The following is a 20629-nucleotide window of genomic DNA, read 5'->3' as shown; positions in this document are numbered from 1 at the left end:
GGATTGGACAGCCGCTCGCCCAGGCTCTGCCCCCCCCACAGATTGGCCTCTCGCCCCGGCACCCTGCAGGCATTGGCAATTCGGCCCCGCCACGCCCCGCCCCCCTCACGCAATGCACGCTAGCTCTGGCCCCACCCCCTCCCTCCCCCCGCGCATTCCCCGAACTGACACGGCTGTCACGGAGGTGAGTACTGCACGGCGTGCTGGAGGAGGCTGGGAGCAGAGAGGCTGATCATGGGGAAGGCTGGGAGGGGGAGGCTGATGCTGGGGGAGACTGGGAGGGGGAGGCTGGGAGGAAGGAGGCTGGGAGGAGAGAGGCTGATCCTGGGGAAGGCTGGGAAGGGGAGGCTGATGCTGAGAGAGGCTGGAAGGAGAGAGGCTGATGCTGGGGGAGGCTGGAAGGAGAGAGGCTGAGGCTGGGAGGAGAGAGGCTGATGCTGGGGAAGGCTGATGCTGAGGGAGGCTGGGAGGGGAAAGCTGATGCTGGGGAAGGCTGGGAGGACGGAGGCTGGGAGGAGAGAGGCTGATCCTGGGGAAGGCTGGGAGAGGGAGGCTGATGCTGGGGGAGGCTGGAAGGAGAGAGGCTGATGCTGGGGGAGGCTGGAAGAAGAGAGGCTGATGCTGGGGGAGGCTGATGCTGGGGGAGGCTGGGAGGAGAGAGGCTGATGCTGGGGAAGGCTGGGAGGAGAGAGGCTGATGCTGGGGACAGAGAGGAGAGGCTGATGGTGGGAAGAGAGGCTGATGCTGGGATGAGAGAGGCTGATGCTGGGAGGAGAGAGGCTGATGCTGGGGGAGGCTGGGAGGGGGAGGCTGATGCTGGGGGAGGCTGGAAGGAGAGAGGCTAATGCTGGTGGAGGCTGATGCTTGGGGAGGCTGATGCTGGGGGAGACTGGGAGGGGAAGGCTGATGCTGAGGGAGGCTGGGAGGGGGAGGCTGGGAGGAGAGAGGCTGATCCTGGGGAAGGCTGGGAACTGGAGGCTGATGCTGAGGGAGGCTGGAAGGAGAGAGGCTGATGCTGGGGGAGGCTGGAAGGAGAGAGGCTGATGCTGGTGGAGGCTGATGCTTGGGGAGGCTGATGCTGGGGGAGACTGGGAGCGGAAGGCTGATGCTGAGGGAGGCTGGGAGGAAGGAGGCTGGGAGGAGAGAGGCTGATCCTGGGGAAGGCTGGGAAGGGGAGGCTGATGCTGAGGGAGGCTGGAAGGAGAGAGGCTGATGCTGGGGGAGGCTGGAAGGAGAGAGGCTGAGGCTGGGAGGAGAGAGGCTGATGCTGGGGAAGGCTGATGCTGAGGGAGGCTGGGAGGGGAAAGCTGATGCTGGGGAAGGCTGGGAGGACGGAGGCTGGGAGGAGAGAGGCTGATCCTGGGGAAGGCTGGGAGAGGGAGGCTGATGCTGGAGGAGGCTGGAAGGAGAGAGGCTGATGCTGGCGGAGGCTGATGCTGGGGGAGGCTGGAAGGAGAGAGGCTGATGCTGGTGGAGGCTGATGCTTGGGGAGGCTGGGAGAGGGAGGCTGATGCTGAGGGAGGCTGGGAGGAGGGAGGTTGGGAGAGGTAGGCTGAGAGAAGAGAGGCTGATGCGCACACACACACACACACACACACGCACGCGCGCGCACTGCACAACACAACACAACACACACCACACACACACACACACTGGGAACCACAAACAACTGCCCTACACAGTGACCCACAAACACAGACAACGCTGCACACACACAACACCCAACACACAAACACCGCGGCACACACAAATATACGCACATACCGCACAACACACACATTGCACAAAATATACCTCCCCCCAAAACACACCACACACACACAAACCGCGCAACACACACACAACGCTACAGACACACAGCGCTCCACAAACAACGCAACACACGCAACACACATGCAACACCGCTCTCACCCCCCGTCACACCCAGACAACACCCAGAACATGTACAGCCCCTACACAAACACTTGGTAACTACACACAACATATATATATATATATATATATATATATATATATATATATATATATATATATATATATATATATATATATATATATATATATATATATATATAACAAAAATCATACATGAACTACACAATACGTAAATTCTAGAATACCCGATGCGTAGAATCGGGCCACCTTCTAGTTAACTCATAAAGTGACAGTGGTCAGAGTTCTAAAACTTGGCCTGGTCATAAAAGTCAAAACTGGCTTTGTCCTTAAGGGTTTAAGATTTATTTCTCAAGTTTGTAAGTAATCACAAAGACTTGTTACTGGCTAATCTTTAACCAGAAGTAGCTTTTCCGAACACATGATGCGGCTTACAACAAACGTAAAAAGATGGACAGAGTCCAGCAGGGTGTGATGGTTGTTTATTATGCCCAATACACCACCACTCTGTTTCAGCCTGTCATAGGTTAAATTAAGTGTTTTACAAAAACATTGATTATTCTTTGAGAATATGGGTTAATTTACACTGGCCAATTGTCGTGAATGAGCATTCTTGTGAAAGCTTGTTTTCCAATAATCGGTCAGTTTAAATAGGCTAGCAATCACCCAATGAATGAGCAAAAAGCAAGTTTACTTCAGCAGGCAATGTTTAACCTTCCTTAAAAACCATTGTTTTGGCAGCACAGCATTCTGTAGACACAGGACATGTGCTGCCAGGAACAATGATAGTCTGTGTACAGAATGATTAATTACAAGTGATGGACGGACCCAGACTGCAAAGGTCAGGACCCACGTGGGTTACCTAGTACCCGTGCGCCGATCCTGGGCCCGGAGTTCTCAGGAAACTCCAGGTAATTTATCCGGATTCGGTCACCTTGCTAATTTGAAAAAATAAGCAAATAAAATGAAAAAAAGAAAATGGGAATAGAGCAAAAGCGTTATACTTACCAGTCTCCCCTGCTGTGGCAACACGACTTCCAGCGCCGCCTATTAACCTCATGCATCTCATTGCTTCCCCGCCCACGTGTAGACCCAGCATCTGATTGGTTGCAGTCAGACTGCGCCCCCACCCTCTGTGAGAGCGTGTCTGACTTTTTGCAATCGCGCACGCAGTGTGTGTCCCTATTGTGGTGCAAAAATAAAGAAAGAAAGAAATTGGCGTAGGATCCCCCCATATTATGTTACCCAGCACAGTTAAAGCATACGGCTGCAGGCTGGAGCCCGTGCCTATGTTGGTTGTGAATCAAAATAAAAGGGACCCCATGTGGCTTTTTTTTTTTTTGTTTTTTTTTTTTAAGATTTAAATATTTTTAAAAACCAGTGCGCGGTCCCCCCAATTTTGATACCCAGCCATGATAAAGCAGACAGCTGAGGGCTGGTATTTTCAGGCTAAGGATACCCATGGTTATTGGGCCCCTTCAGCCTAAAAATAACAGCTTGCAACCTCCCAGAACTAGATGCGACAATCCCGGAACTTTACACGGTTCATCTCGATTGCCCTGGTGCGGTGGCAACGGGGTTATGAGGGGCTACTGATTGCATGCACTGCCACTAAGCCATAAATTAGTAATGGAAGGTGTCTATGTGACCTCCCCAATTACTAATCGGTAAGTGAAAAGAAATCTGACCAGGAGACGTGTGTGCATCCAGGTATGTGGTGTAGCCATAAAGGCGCGAGGGGATACCAACTGAACAATTACAGCCTGTACTCTCCGCCTCTAGGTGGGTAAAACAGTCTGCCCAGTTACAACTTGTTACCCTAAAAGCTATCTATCTGAAAGAAAAGAGAAATGGGTTACAGCCAAACTTGGCCTTTAAGGCTTTGTGCGCACTGGAAAATTGAATTTTCTCAAGAAAATTCCGCAGGCATTGAAAGATTACCACACCCACGGTAAAAAACCGCGGCAAACCGCACCCGAAAACCACATGCGGTTTGCCGTGGTTTTACCGCGGTATTGTTCGCGGTATTGCCGCGGTTTTGCCGCGTGTGGGTTGATACATGTGCTTTAATGCATTCAATGCAATAAAGCACATTGAAAAAAAAAAAAAAGTAATTTCCTTATATAGCAGATAGATAAATAGAAGAATAGATAGATGGCTAGATAGTTAGATAGAGGGATAGATAGACAGAGTCCCTGTGAGCACACGCTGCATTTCTCATGGTCGGTAGTGAGTTCACATTACCGGCCGTGGGAAATGCCCTGTGGTTACCTCTGCAGGCTCGCTGCGAGGCTGCATTCAGCCTGTGTCTGTGTCACTCACTTCTGGATGCCAGCATCGCAGGACGTGGATTATGCTGGAGCTGTGGATTACGCCGGAACGGTGTGTTTCGGGGGGGGTTAATAAACGGGTGAACCAGGAGCTTTTTTGTGTTTTATTTAAAATAAAGGATTTTTCGGTGTGTGTTTATTCACTTTACTTACGGGTTGATTATGTCAGCTGTCTCATAGACGCTGCCATGATCAAGCCTGGACTTAGTGGCGGCGATCCGCCGCCGTTAATTCCTTATTACCTGGATCGCCACCGCATCACGGCATCTAGAAGAGCTGGGGACACTCCGGTACTGCCGCATAATGCATGCGACAGTCCCGGGGCAGCTGCGGCTGATATTCTCGGCTGCGGGAGGGAGGCGGGGGACATTAACCCTGCCCCCTCGCCCTCCCCACCCTGAGAATACTGGGCCGCCGCTGTGTGTTTACCTCGGCTATAAGGTAAAAATACGGGGGAGCCCACGTGTTTTTTTTTCTCTATATTTCTGTTTGATTTCTATGTGTATTCTATATGTCTGTGTGTGAGTGTGATGTGTGTGTTCTATGTCTGTGAGTGTGATGTGTGTGTTTACTCTCTGCTCCGCTTCCTCTTCCTGTCATAATGACATCACTTCCCTGCAAACCGCAGACAAGCGATGTACATTACTGCAGGTAAACCGCGAAATACCGGAGGGAATAACGCAGGAAAACGCAATGAACCGCACAGAATTTGCTGCCTGCGTTATTCCCTGAGGGATTTCACAATTACATTGCAGTCAATGGAGTGAAATGCCGCAGCGACGTGCGGAAAAGAAGTGACGTGCAATTGTTTTTGCTGCGGGATTCCCGCAGCAAAACATGCAGTTGTCAAATTCCGCATAGTGCGCACAGCATTTTTTTTTCCATAGGTTTTGCTGGTGATTCACTGCAGAGATGTTATGAACGTTTTCTGCAGCGAAACATGCTGCAAAACCGCAGGAAATCCGTGTGAAAAAACGGTAACTGCGCACAGGGCCTAAAGGTTTAAAATAGGTCTGAGACTGAGACCTCAGTTGCCTCCAACTGAGAAGACCTGATGTTAGCAGGCGAGGTATAGGCTGCAGGGCAGGAACCAATTATCATTTAGGATGTAATAGTGTTAGCCTCCAGGTAACAGCACACCATCCCCATGGTTTCTGTGTCCCCCAATGAAGCAACCAACAAATCATTCTTTCTGTTTTTAAATCTGTTTCTCTGGTTTCACACTACGTTTATTTAACATCCGTCCATAACGTTTTTTTAGCGGACAAGCGGATCCAGTGCAAATGCGTTTTCATTTCAATGCATTTGCAATGGACTCGCGTTAACATCCGTTCACCTGCGTTTGCGTGCGTTATAGTGAGGATCCAGCGACTTGCAGTTTTTTAACATGTTTCAAAAACGCTACTTGTAGCGTTTTTGAGCTGCGTCCAAATACTGCAAATTGCTGGATCCTGACTAAACAGCACGCAAACGCAGGTGAACGCTGGCGTGCTGATAGACAGGATCCTGCTTTTGTACTGAGCATGCCCAGAAAGTACTGAGCATGCCCAGAACCAGTCTCGCATGATCTGTCTCTCTCTCCTCCTCCCTCCCTCACCCTCTCTCTCTATCTCTGTCTTTCCCCCTTCCTCCCCTCCCTCTCTCTCCCACCTGAGAGCTGCAGACACTCGTAACCAAGGTAAATATCGCGTAACCACTTATCTTAGTTACCCGATGTTTACGTTGGTTACGTGTGCAGGCAGCCCTGCTCCTAGCAGCTGCAGACACTCGTAACCAAGATAAATATCGGGTATCCAAGGCCGATGTTTACCTTGGTTACCAGCGTCTGCAGCTGTCAGAAGCCGGCTCCCAGTCTAGTTCCCCTCACTCCCGATCACATGACTCCAATGCCCGCCCCTAAACATCCAGTGACCGGATCCTGCAAAATAACACATGCGTTTGCATGCGTTTTTTGCAGTAAATGCAGGATCCGCTTTTCCGCTAAAAAAACGTTATGGACGGATGTTAAATAAACATAGTGTGAAACCAGCCTAAGAGACAACTTTGTTATATACCAATGAGGATGCTCGGTGCACACAAGGTGTGGCTAAATGTCTCGGTCCACCGTTCCACCCACTTATTTATTTTACTGTCACTCCTATGCTGATGACAGGGATGACTTGCCCAATGCCAGCTCTGTTTGAAGATAAACCTCCGTTATATGATTTATTTATTTTATTTGCCTATCCCTGTTCCTTTTTGCTTACTTCATACTTGTGATCATAGATTACAGGGGTTCATTTTGTTACTTGCCTGACCTGTAAACGTTCAAAATGTTATGTTTTTAACTTTATGTATAGAAAGCAGTAAGAAAGGCCAGCTCGGATCCTGGAAACATAATGTGACTTAGCTGAAAGCTGTTGTCATCGCCATGTGCATAATATCTCTGACCCTCTAGATATTCTCTGACTGACTGACCGTTTTTGTCTTTATTTGTTCCATGTCCCTGTATGTGTATTCATGCATTGTATTTTAATTTTGCTGCAGGTTTGATCAGCTGTACTTTATATTATGGGATTAGGGAGTGGCCGCAGAGCAATGAAGTCGCCACCACTTCTTATTGCCGTGCTGCTAGCATGTGTGTTTGTCCTGGGAATAAACTACTGGATTACGAGCACTCGATGTGTGGAATTACAGGTAGGATACCTTTTCCCTTGTATTTATTGTTTTTATCTTGTGCTTTGCAAACTATAGTTGGTTATGATTTTTAATTTGCTCATGGCAAACTCTTATTGCCTGCACATATCCTGCTCCGTTATGCTGCCAACACCAACAGATGATGTGGCATCTGCTGCTTAGTACCATGGAACATTTCTAGCTCAGTAGCTACAAAGAATATCCTATATGTGAAGGGATATACATCTCTTTGTACTTTAGAGTACTGGACTGGATAACCTACACTACAAAGCAGTAAAATACAGCATGTTAATTCTTCTGTTTTTGCAGTGTTTTACACCCATTCTAATAAATGTGAAAAAAAACATGAAAACTTACCTATTTTATGCAGCATTTTTCCTGCTAACACTCTATACCAATGGCAGCAGATTTTTGGTTGCAAATACTGAATAAAAACATACCCTTCTTCTTAAAGTGGTAGTCTGTCTTAAAAAGAGTCAAATTTATCAAAGTTAAAGGCCATTGCCAAGATCCTAGCCCAATATGTAGTAGGTGTAGTATGAATAATAATAAAATTATTAATAATATTTAATATAATAATATTCGCCAATAACACCAATTAGAAATGTAATATAGTTCTTTTGATTCACTGTTGCTTACCTCATGTGCAGGGCATTGCAGGACCTTAGGTATCCATGGTTATGACCAATAGCAACTAACTAACTGTCACTATATGCGTGGTTATAACCACAGATACCTAACGTTCTGCAATGCCATGCACATGAGATAAGCAACATAGTGAATCGGAAGAACTATACTACCTTTCTAATTGGTGGTATTTGCTAATATTACTATTATTACATCTACTACAGATTAGTATAGGATCTTAGAGATGGGAATAACTCCTTAATGTTCTTTGATAAATCTGTCATATATTAAGACTGTCTATTCTAAGTTTATACCACCTATGAGTTAGCTTTACTTTGTGCCAGAAATGTGCCACATGATTTTGGTGCATCATACTGGTTGTAAAGATAATCTCCCTTTTCAATAAGCCATAACCCTTTTCAGACTGCACCCACTAGTTGGACTAATGGTACAATGTAAAGGGTACTTTACACGCTGCAACATTGGTAGCGATTGCTAGCGATGTCGAGAGCGATAGCACTCGCCCCCGACGTTCCAGCGATATGTGGTGATTGCTGCCGTAGTGAACATTATCGCTACGGCAGCGTCACACGCACATACCTCATCAGCGACGTCGCTGTGACCACCGAACAATCCCTCCCTCAAGGGGGAGGTGCGTACGGCGTCATAGCGACGTCACTGCGGCGTCACTAAGCAGCCGGCCAATAGAAGCGGAGGGGCGGAGATGAGTTGGATGTAACATCCCGCCCACCTCCTTCCTTCCTCATTGCCGGTGGAGGCTGGTAAGGAGATGTTCGTCGCTCCTGCGGTGTCACACATAGCTATGTGTGATGCCGCAGGAACGACGAACAACATCGCTACTTATGAGACAACGATTTTTGGTGTTTGGACGACCTCTCCAAAACAAACGATATTTGTCTCTTTTGCGATCGTTTAAGGTCGCTCGTACGTGTCACACGCTGCGATGTCGCTAACGACGCCGGATGTGAATCACAAACTCCGTGACCCCGACGATAAATCATTAGCGATATTGCAGCGTCTAAAGTACCCCTAAGTCATGAAAGACAGTTGTTTTTTGTTTTTTTTTGCAAATTACACTGCACATTTTAACTAAAAAAAATTAAATATTTCTAAAGCCTTTTAATACTGAGGACAGGATAAATATGTGTTACTAATGTGTTTAACTTTCAGAGAAATGCATAGTCTGCACACCATTAAATAAACTGGTAGCAGTCAGGAGGTCTAGACCTGGATAAGTTTTCTTTCCTTAGAGGATAATAAAGATGTTGGCTAATAGCAAACGAGACGTTAAGTCCCAAAATATTCTGAAAAGATGCAAAATGGCTACTATAACAGTAACCAGGAAAAAAATGTAAGACAATATTTTTATGGCACCTTTTGTAATGCGTACATATATATTTTTGGGGTGTGTTTCAGTAAACACACAAATAAAATAAATTACAAAATGCGGTTATGATGCCAAGTTCAGTTATTAAAGGAAGCCTGTATGTGCTACTATAAAGATTAATCAACAAGGATCTGCTTTCCCTCAAGCACTATATGTTTAGGCAGATGGTAGCATCCCTTCTTCATTTTGCTGTTGAAGTAACAGGTGGCAGCAAGACCAGCACTAACTTTTCTGACTACAAAAGTAGCCATCAACAAAGGATTAGCGGGGCATTGGCTTCTAAACAGATTTCATTAACGTGAATCTGTCAGTATCTGTTGACTCTCCAAATTATTTATATATGCATGTAGCTGTTTCAAAGACAAGTCCAGCAATACCTTCACATGGCCAGTCCGTTCCTCCATTACTGAAAAATCAGCGTTTGAATTGATATACAAATGGTTTTGGTAAATCTGAAGCCTCTGTCACTCCAGCTCTATTCCCTGCTCAGCGCTGCCAACTCCTGCTTAACTGACTGCCTCTATGTTGTGTGACTTCATGCAAAGGAGCTGTGAATAATGCTGGTGGAGACGGTGCTGGGCAGGGAATAGAAATGGAGAAACCGAGGCTTCAGATCTACACCTTCGCTGATTTCTCATTAACGGAACATGTGGTGTCTGTTGTGCTACACATCCTCAAAACCCATGGCTTCCAAAGAGGTCTGCAGCACTCTGTTGCATGCTTTTGGGTTCTCAATGAGAGAGCCACTGACAACACTCTGGCAGCAGCTTCTCTCTAGAGAATACAAGGATTGGTAGTCTGATATCAGACATGCCAGATCCTTAGAGGGGGTTGTCCCATGAACAAAGTACATTTTAATCAATAGACCTTGTACTAAATATAAGATCATTAATTGGTTGTGTTATGTTCCTGTGCTGACATAATCTTATACAAGAGTCCCATCAATGAACTGTGTAATGGCCGTGTCTGATATGCAGGGACATGGTCTAACATACCACATCTCCTGAGCAGGGAAGTAAGAGTATACAGATAGCAAAGCATGGGATCGCAGCTGCTCTTTTCTGTGACTTAAAACATTTTTCATATAGGTAAGGAAATGTTTTAAGTCACAAAAAGCAGCATCTGTGATCCCATACTGTCCTGTCTGCATACTCCTTTGCTTCCTCCCCTGCCCAGGAGATATCCGTGTTTCTGCACGGTAAAGGTACCGTCACACTAAGCAACATCGCTAGCAACATCGCTGCTGAGGCACAACTTGCTAGCAATGTTGCTGTGTGTGTGACATCCAGCAACAACCTGGCCCCTGCTGTGAGGTCGTTGGTTGTTGCTGAATGTCCTGGACCATTTTTCAGTTGTTGCTCTCCCGTTGTGAAGCACAGATCGCTGTGTGTGACAGCGAGACAGCAACAACTGAATGTGCAGGAAGCAGGAGCCGGCTTCTGCGGACGCTGGTAACCAATGTAAATATCGGGTAACCAAGAAACCCTTTCCTTGGTTACCCGATATTTACCTTAGTTACCAAGCGCAGCATGCTTCCACGTGTAGCGACGCTGCAGCGATCCCTGCCAGGTCAAGTTGCTGGTGGGATCGCTGGAGCGTCGCTTAGTGGGACATCTCACCAGCAACCTCCTAGCAACTTACCAGCGATCCCTATCAGGTTGTATCGTTGTTGGGATCGCTGGTAAGTTGTTTAGTGTGACTGGGCCTTAAGGGGTGCTTCACACACAGCGAGCTCGCTGCCGAGATCGCTGCTGAGTCACGGTTTTTGTGACGCAGCAGTGACCTCATTAGCGATCTCGCTGTGTGTGACACTGAGCAGCGATCTCGCCCCTGCTGCGAGATCGCTGCTCGTTACACACAGCCCTGGTTCGTTTTCTTCAAAGCCGCTCTCCTGCTGTGACACACAGATCGCTGTGTGTGACAGCAAGAGAGCGACAAATGAAGCGAGCAGGGGAGCAGGAGCCGGCATCTGACAGCTGAGGTAAGCTGTATCCAAGATAAACATCGGGTAACCAAGGTGGTTACCCGATATTTACCTTAGTTACCAGCATCTGCAGCTCTCACGCTGCCTGTGCTGCCGGCTCCGGCTCTCTGCACATGTAGCTGCTGTACACATCGGGTTAATTAACCCGATGTGTACAGCAGCTAGGAGAGCAAGGAGCCAGCGCTAAGCAGTGTGCGCGGCTCCCTGCTCTCTGCACATGTAGCTGCATTACACATCGGGTTAATTAACCCGATGTGTACTGTAGCTATGGTAGGAGAGCAAGGAGCCAGCGCTCAGTGTGCGCGGCTCCCTGCTCCCTGCACACACAGCTGTGCGCTGGTAACTAATGTAAACATCGGGTAACCATACCCGATGTTTACCTTAGTTACCAGTCTCCGCAGCTTCCAGACGGCAGCTCCGTGCAAGCGCAGCGTCGCTTGCACGTCGCTGCTGGCTGGGGGCTGTTCACTGGTCGCTGGTGAGATCTGCCTGTTTGACAGCTCACCAGCGACCATGTAGCGATGCAGCAGCGATCCTGACCAGGTCAGATCGCTGGTCGGATCGCTGCTGCATCGCTAAGTGTGAAGGTACCCTAAGACATGGCCATTACACAGTACAATGGTTGGATTCTACTGTCGTCATTACCCAGAGATGAGATAAAGCATAAAATAAGATAATTGAAGATTGCTTAACCGCTTCATCAAGGAGCTTTGCTTGTCTCCTTTGCACTTCCACAGAGAAATCAGGATAGATAGAGACTCTGTACTCCTCAATGAATAGATCTTTAAGATGACTGACTTTTCATAGAATGGAATCTTTGATCTTTGTTTTTGAATAAAAGAGACTTTTGGGTCTTCAAGCGGAAGCTGAATAAACAAATAACTGGGATGAATTGGGAAAACCTGCGCTCCCAGGGAAATGGGCCTGATGGCCTTTGAAGTCACTTCCAACTCTACCATTCTATAAGAACAGGTTGTGACGGTGGTCGCTGATGATTCTGTAGCTATGCCGTCACGTACTTAGGTTACCTGATCGCTGCAGCCAGTTACCGGTCTCAAGGATAAAACTGGCCGGCACAACTCTTGACCTTCAGTTGGCAGTGATCGGCTGCATCGGTTGACTCTATAGAGTTGAAAGGAGTTCTAGTTATGGTATTATCACATTGCCTGCTATTAGGCAAATTTCAGCAGTCCCCTTGATAGGTGATATTTGCTCATGAGTGCGTAAAAGGAAAGTAAGAGAGCTGTGACATGTGCTGTATAAATGGAGGAAAGACAGATTTTTATTTTTTTTCCAAAGAATCAATGACACTATTGGATAATTTTCACCTCAAGTATCATGAAAACAGTGGTCCATCATGTAACAGGAATTTAAAGACCACCAGAGACTACTTCTGTGAAGCATTTTTAATTGTTTTTTTTTTTTACAACTTGAGGGTGACGATTGTAAAGTAGATTTCCATTACTCATTCTGTTACTATGGTTCAGATCTCTGCATTGGGCACTTGGCACATATATTTGGATAGACCGTGAAGTACATACACAGTGAACTTGTACTAACAATGTGACATCTCCAGGAAAAAAGTGCTAAGCCACTAAAGCATTAAAAGAACACTAAATCTAGAAATGAAGACAAACTGAGTTGTATGTCTACAAATTAATAAATAAATGTGTACATTATTATAACACCACATTGTGATTTTGAGATCAACCCTTTAATCATAATCTATTTTTCTAATCTCAGAGCCGAGTGATGGAGCTGGAGGGCAGGATTCGCCGGGCAGCAGCGGAGAGAGGCGCTGTAGAAATGAAAAAGAATGAATATGAAGACATGTTGGCGAAACAGAAAACGCAGATTGACACTATCCAGTCTTTGCACGGCTCCCAGATGCAGAATGTGCAGATGTTATGTAAAAGTGAGAAGGTGGGAAGGGCTCCTCTATTGTCATCTATACTTACTCACTGTCACATCCACACTCCCATTATGTGGACCTTGCTCAGATGAATTGTGCTCACTGATACATACATATTATTCCTACTTTACAAGGGCCTGAACATTCACTAAAACGGCTTTGAGAATTGGAGTATATTTGTTCAGTTTATTTTGCTACCTTCTTATTAGTACAATGATCGAACTGCAGATGTGAAGTTTTATTTCCTTTATTTGGTGTATATATGTACGTAAATGTGATCACTAGGATTAGCAATGATGGCTATAGGACTATGCCAAATGTCTATTTTTCCCACCTTCCAATTCCTTTAAAAATGGCTTCTATAATGCTACATTACATTATATTTAATGTCAAATGTACTAAACTTCGCTTCTGTTCATAAGCAGCACAGATTTGGACATATTACCTGGGTGTTTAGCAGCAGCCGCATGAATATATCTAGACTAATCCAATTAAACAAACTAATAGTTGATGAACAATTGTTCTCGATTATCAGCATGTCTAAATATGCCAAGAATCATCCGGTTGAATAAGAAAAGCACTTGCTTGTGAGGAGAAATGTTTTTAAATGCATACCTAAAATTACTTATTGCCAGCACATCACCCTATGCAACATGTGGTGTATTGCCAATATCATCGCAAATACTAGCATTCAGTTCTCATCACTGTTTCATCAGCCTCTGTAAACAAACTAGTAAATATGCACTGATCGACCGATCTGAATGCGCCATGAAGTAGAATACAGAATAAGGCTATGTGCGCACTTACCGGATTTTGCCGCGGATTTTCCGCATGTTTCGCTGCAGAAAATGTTCATAACATCTCTGCAGTGAATCACCAGCAAATCCTATGGAGAAAAAAAATCCTGTGCGCACTGGGCGGAATTTGACAGCTGCATGTTTTGCTGCGGGAATCCCGCAGCAAAAACAAGTGCATGTCACTTCTTTTTCCGCACATCGCTTCGGGATTTCACTCCATTGATTCCAATGTTAATCATGAAATCCCGCAGGGAATAACGCAGGAAGCAAATTCTGTGCGGTTCACTGCGTTTTCCTGCGTTATTCCCTGCGGTATTTCGCGGTTTACCTCCGGTAATGTACATCGCTGCCTGCGGTTTTGCAGGGAAGTGATGTCATTACAGGAAGAGGAAGCCGTGCAGAGAGTAAACACAAACGCATCACAGACACAGAACACATAGACACAGACACATAGAACACACATAGAAAGAAAACGGAAATATAGAAAAAAAAGAACGTGGGCTCCGCTGCATATTTACCTTCCAGCCGAGGTAAGCACACAGCGGCGGGCCATTATTCTCAGGCTGGGGAGGGAGAGGGGCAGGGATAATGTCCCCCACCTCACTCCCCCTCCCGCAGCCGAGAATATCAGCCGCAGCTGCCCCGGCACTGTCGCATGCATTATGCGGCAGGACCGGCATGTCGTCGGCTCTTCTTGCCACCGTGTAGCAGTGGTGGCAAGGTAATACAAGGGGTTAATGGTGGTGGATCACCGCCATTAACTCCAGGCTTGATCATGGCAGCGTCTATGAGACAGCTGACATGATCAACCCGTAAGTAAAGTGAATAAAACACACACACAGAAAAATCCTTTATTTTAAATAAAACCAACAAGCCTCGTTCACCATTTTATTAACCCCCCCCCGAAACAAAGCTCCGGCGTAATCCACAGGTCCGACGTCCTGCGCTGCTTCCATCCAGCCGCGACTGTCACAGACACAGCGCTGAATGAAAGCAGCAGACAGCAGAGGTAATTACCGGTCATTTCCCACGGCCGGTAATGTGAACTCACTGCCGACCGTGGGAAATGCAGCGATCTGTCCTCTTATCTATCCCTCTATCTGTCTGTCTATCTATCTATCCCTCTATCGATTCTTCTGTCTATTCTTCTGTCTATCTACTATCAGAATTAAATGTATTTTTTTTTTTTTTTCTTCAATGTGCTTTATTGCATTGAATGCAATAAAGCACATCCCAACCCGCACGCGGCAAAACCGCGGCAATACCGTGAATAATACCGCGGTAAAACCGCGGCAAACCGCATGCGGTTTTCGGGTGCGGTTTCCCGCGGTTTTTTACCGCGGGTGCGGTAATCTTTGAGAGGATGCGGAATTTTCTCAAGAAAATTCCATTTCCCAGTGCGCACATAGCCTAAGAGGTGGTGATAGATTTTCGATCACTGCTAGATCATCCTTTACATGTCTGAACTCTCCTAAATTCCTATGAAAGTGAATATACAACAAGCTATGAGCTTAAAAATGTATGTATACTAATATATAATTACTAATTACTCATTACTAATATATAATTTTATATTTTGAAACTGATGTTTTAGTCTACATTTTTCTGACTTCTTCCATACTCACTTTACACAATAATTCAACCACCCAATTCTGAAGCTTTCTCAATGAATGGAAGTAAGTTGACAAGGAAATGTCATTGATTACTACAGTGTCAAGATAGTGATGGATTACAGCCCCAAAGAGAAAGCAGTGTTGGAGGATGGATTTGGAGCCATATTGGTGTGGATAGTGTAACTATCCTGAGATGGGGCCACTTGAGTGGCAGTACCTAGTCCAGTGGCAAGATTAGTAATCTGTAGCTGCGGGATGGGAGCTCTGGGAACCACCTCTTGGCAGTTGCCACATGTGTATCATGCTGTAACAATGATGTTTTGCCAGGCCAGCTAATCAAAAGAAGAGCAGTGGATACTGAGAGGTAGAAAGTGTTTATTAGGTCTACCATTCATCTGAAAGAGGTTACTGTTCTGGCTGCTGGATTATCAGCTGCGAATAGATTAACACCCGCAGTATTATCCTGACATATAGGCCTCTTGCTGTACAACAGAACTGTCATTAAAGCCCTCTGCAGACCTGTTAGTCTGCTCAGGAAAGTCAGCACAATGTGTTAGCTGAAGTGGCCTGGGTGAAAAATACTAATAGGTTGTTCAGCGAGGAAGAGGACTGGATTGCTTAGGCTATGTGCGCGCGCTACGGATTTGTTGCTCCAGCGAAAAAACGCACCTTCTGTCAGAAAAACTCACCTACCTGTAGAAAATCCTCACCAAAAACTCATGCGGTTTTACCACGTTATGATGCGTTTTTGGTGCAGACTTACCGCGTTTTTCCCTGCAGTTTTGCCCCTGCGTTTTTTTAACATTGTCAATGGCAAAACACAGGGAAAAACGCAGAAAAGAAGTGATATGCTGCAGAAATTCTGCAGCAAAACCTGTAAGGAAAAAAAACGCAATGTGCGCACAACATTTTGGATTTCTCATAGATTTTGCTGGGGAAGGACTGCATGAAGCTTATGAACAAAAACCGCACCAATTCTGCAGCAAAACAAGTAGTGTGCGAACAGGGCCTTACAGGGTAATTCATCGAAGCTCTCCTGCTAGAATACTGGCGTTGTTTGAGTTGTGCAAAAATTGTTTCGACTCTTCGTGTTTTCATGTCCGGTTGAAGCCGTTCTGCCAAATTGAGCAGAGCTGGAAAGGAGATGGGCTGAGGGAACATCCTCCCATGAAATTCATCAAATATACCGGCTTTTTTTAAATCCTTGTGTTCAATTTTCCTCTTAAAGGGAATTTGTCAGCAGATTTTTGCTATCTAATCAGAGGACAGCATAACATAGGGGCTGAGACACTGATTTCAGGGATTTGTCATTGCTTGTGTGCTGTTATTTCAATACAGTCCCCGTTTCCTGAGCAGGATATAACTGCCTGGACTAGGTCCCATGTGAGACCTGATCCAACCTTACCACCAGCACTGATTAGTAGCTTTATGTCAACATACAATGTACTCAGAAAGCTGTGAAGTGGGCGGAGTTATCTTTCTGAGCTCTGCTACAGCTGGATTCTAAATCTAAAAACTCTCACAACTGCTGCACCCAGTAAACTAAATGATACATTGTTGGAATTGTCTATGCTTCTACATTATGCTGCTCTCAGATGCGGTAGCAAAATCCTGGTGACAGATACCTTTTTAATTATAGGGCTAACTGGCATATGATACATTAAATTAATTTATGACTGGTATATGATACTCCATTCTTAATGAATCTGCCTCTTAGTTTGAAGACCATTAAAGGGGTTGGGCACTTAACCTTATTTTTGTCTACGCATTGGGAACATGATTGTGGCACTTACTAATGTATAAATATTAATGTGCTTATTAGTACAGCTTTCCTCACTGACTGCACAGCTCTCCGGTCCTGGTGGAGAAGCATATGACTAGACCTGATTGTCAACCTCCTCCAAATGAAAACCAGTTTTAACCATATGAAGTGTTTTTCAATTGGAGGAGAGTGATGGACTATTTTGTGGCTAGAAGCGCTGTGAGGAAGGCTGCACTATAAGTGCAGATTAGAACCTGTAATACTTATGACACCATCATGTCTCCAGCACATTGTTTCATACACTTTTAGCTAATGGATTTGTGCTCATTCCCCTATAGGTCCACAATCCACTAACCTCTATCCCAGCCCAAATTAAAACATGCAACATCTTATTTTCTCAGTTTTCTATTTATTCAACAGACATTACTGCATAATCAATAATAAGAAACGCTAATTACAGACCTTGGTCTCTCAGTAGTCTCTACTTGATTACAGTCTTTTTAAAGACCACACCTATAACACGCAACCCTCTATATTTTCATTAAAATGCAATCATAACTACTTATTTTCTTGCTTTTTTTTTTTTTACCTAGTTCTACACCATATGAAGAAACCTAAGGCTATGTGCGCACTACGCGTTGTTTTTTTTTTTTTTACTGTGTTTTTCGGATGCGTTTTTGTTCAGAAAACTGCATGACTTTGTTTCACCAGCAAAGTCTCAGTTTTCATTTTTGCTTTCTGCACACAGCGGTTTTTGTGGGGGGTTTTTTAGCTGCATTTTTATGGTGTCCACAGAAACGCAGCATGTCAATTATTCCTGCGTTTTTTACTGCGTTTTTCACCCATTGAGTTCAATGAGATGATCAAAAATGCAATGAAAAACGCAAATTGCAAATATAGCTGCATTTCTATGACTAAAAACATAGTGGGTAGTACAGTCAAGGGGTGGGTAGTACAGTCACGTGTACAGGAAGAGGATTGTACTCACCTAGCATTCCTTGTGTTGGTAAAGTGAAGATGTCCGCTCCTACCACCATCCCATCCTCCCGGTACCGCCACCACTGGTTCCACCTTCCATCCTGCACCATGTCCGCTTCTAGCTCCTCTCCCGATACTGCCACCCCTGCTGCCACCTCCCTTCTGGTCCCAGCTGCTAAGCGAAATCAGAAGTGAACAGCAGAAAAAAATTATATTCACCTGTCTGCAGACTCCCGGAACACGTCCAATCGCTCCAGGACCTGCCGGTGATCAGCTGATGCGGTCATCTGATGGCATCAGCAGACAGTCCAGCAGTGAACATACGGCTTTTTACCGCCCGGCCAGTTTGATTGTATACAACAGCTTTTAAACAATCAGCTGATGTGTCATGTGATTCAGGTCCTTGAACCTGACACATCATCTGATCGCTTTGCCTTTCAGCAAACCGATCAGATCATATTGGATCCGGATTGGACATCGCGGGACCCTTGACCCAGGACTACGGCAAAGGGAGGGTATTTAGTTCAATAAAGATGGAGTCACTAATTGTGTTGTGTTTTATTTCTAAAAAAAATATTTTACTGTTTTGTGTTTGTTTTTTTGTTTTTTTTGTTTTGTTGGGTTTTTTTTTATCTCCATGGTGGTCATGTCTAATATTGGTGTGACTCCATGAAGTTCGGGCTTAGGGCCAGTTGATAATACACAGTTTGCCCTAACCCCATAATTACCCAGCGAGCCACCCAGCACCAGGGCCGCTGGGAGAGTTGGATCCAGCACCAGAAGATGGCGCTTCTATGAAAGCGCCATTTTCTTGGGCGGCTGCGGACTGCAATTCCCTTAGGGGGTGCCCAGAAAGCTTGGGCACCCTGTGCTGCGGATTCCAATCCCCAGCTGCCTAGTTGTACTTGGCTGGACACAAAAATTAGGCGAAACCCACGGAATTCTTTTTTCTTTTTTCATGAAATAATTAAAAAAAAAAAGGGCTTCCCTATATTTTTAGTTACTAGCCGGGTACAAATAGCCACCAGGGGGTTGGGGGCAGCCATACCTGCCTGCTGTACCTGGCTAGCATACAAAAATATGGCGAAGCCCACATCATTTTTTTTTTTTTACGTTTTACGGCAAAAAAAAAAACATGCATACAGTCCTGGATGGAGGATGCTGAGCCTTGTAGTTCTGCTCCCCCTGCCTCTTCCTCCAGCATACAGTCCTGGATGGAGCATGCTGAGCCTTGTAGTTCTGCAGCTGTCTGCTCTCCTGCATACACTAGTAGAGAATGAAGGAGAATGAAGGAGAGCAGATTGAAGAAGGAAATGGCATCAGATCTTATTATTTATTTTTTTTTTCTTCACAAATCTTTAATGGCATTGTTCACTGATAAAAAAAACAACAAAAAAAAAACAACAAAACGCAGCCCAGAAAGCCGTAAAAACACATATTTTTTGTATGCGTTTTTGCCGCGGATGCATTTTTGTGCTTTTTTTGCGGCCAAAAATGCAGCATCTTTGGAGCTAAAAAAAAAAGTGGTTAGGTGCGCACATACCCTAAAGGACATACTGAAGTGACTTTTGGAGGGTGTAATTTTTGTATCCATTGTTTCTGCATGCAGCTCCTCATAAATCCTGTGTAGATTTTTATTATCGGTGTCATAAAGAAACAGAGTTGGACTTTGGACCGTACCAATTTATGAATGCACGTCTTCAGTATTTGTAGGGATATAGAGAGTTGAGTTATATAGTCTGTTACCTTTGAACAACATTTTAGTTTGTGTATTGATGATATTATATAAAATGTTACTATGAAGGATTTCAACATTATAAGTACATTGCATTACTTACTCAGCTAAAGTAACAGGTACCGATCCAATCTGGCAGCCAGCACTGTAGTCCCAGGCTGCAGTCCTAGTTCTGTAGGCTTTAGAGCAGCATTAATATATTATATTAAATTTTATAATATTTATATTTTTGTTAGTTTTACAAGTTTTACATCTATATGTCAACATCTAACAGCTCTGGCACAACTGATTCTATCTATTTCCTATATAATTTATTTGTTATTCTTAGCCCCTTAGTATGTTATATCACATGCTGAACATAATTTTTGTAGTTAACAGATTATAATAGTGTTCTTTCCTGGAAGGACTTCTTGGTGAGGCTATTTGGTCAGTCACCGCAATTGATCCAGTATGGAGTTCTTAAAGTTAGCACAAGTATCATGAACCCACATACACCCAAAAGTGGTAGATCTGGATCGCTTCCGATTTATGTATGTAGAGCCGACTCCTCCACATCACCATGTACCTTCTTTCAGTCTTCTATGCCCATCTGGCAGATGGTAAATGTTCAATCTTATGCTGTGCCCACAATCACTTTACTGTCATGGTGAGGCTTAGAATGGGGACAGCACAGCCACAACAAATGAGTGAGAAGGGCATCACCACGCATGACGGTAGTAGCGTGACAGGTTTTTCCAGTTAGACTTTATACAGAACTTACAGTATTCATGCATTTTGTTTTTATTCTTCAGAAAAGTTATTCTCTGTAATTTTTTTTACAGGAGAATTTACAGAGCAATGTAACTGCCAAAGACCACCTTCTACAAGTCCTTCAAGGTAAATAGACTTTTGTACTTTGTAGCTTTTGTTTGTAT

General features: G+C 44.9%; 1 protein-coding gene across 2 annotated transcripts in view; it reads left to right on the top strand.

The window, feature by feature from the left end:
- The window catches only part of GOLM1 (golgi membrane protein 1), a 164528-nt gene that overhangs the window by 47426 nt on the left and 96473 nt on the right, over positions 1-20629 (top strand). For both annotated transcript variants that reach the window (XM_075318475.1, XM_075318466.1), the window contains exons 2-4: positions 6750-6899; positions 12662-12841; positions 20537-20591. In XM_075318475.1, coding sequence (XP_075174590.1) covers positions 6774-6899; positions 12662-12841; positions 20537-20591 — 361 coding nt within the window. In that variant the 5' untranslated portion in view covers positions 6750-6773. The remainder of the gene's footprint in view (positions 1-6749; positions 6900-12661; positions 12842-20536; positions 20592-20629) is intronic.

The sequence above is a fragment of the Anomaloglossus baeobatrachus genome, chromosome 1 (assembly GCF_048569485.1).
Source record: "Anomaloglossus baeobatrachus isolate aAnoBae1 chromosome 1, aAnoBae1.hap1, whole genome shotgun sequence".
Lineage (NCBI taxonomy): Eukaryota > Metazoa > Chordata > Amphibia > Anura > Aromobatidae > Anomaloglossus > Anomaloglossus baeobatrachus.
The sequence above is the reverse complement of the archived record's forward strand: the minus strand, read 5'-3'. Positions and strand labels throughout refer to the sequence as shown.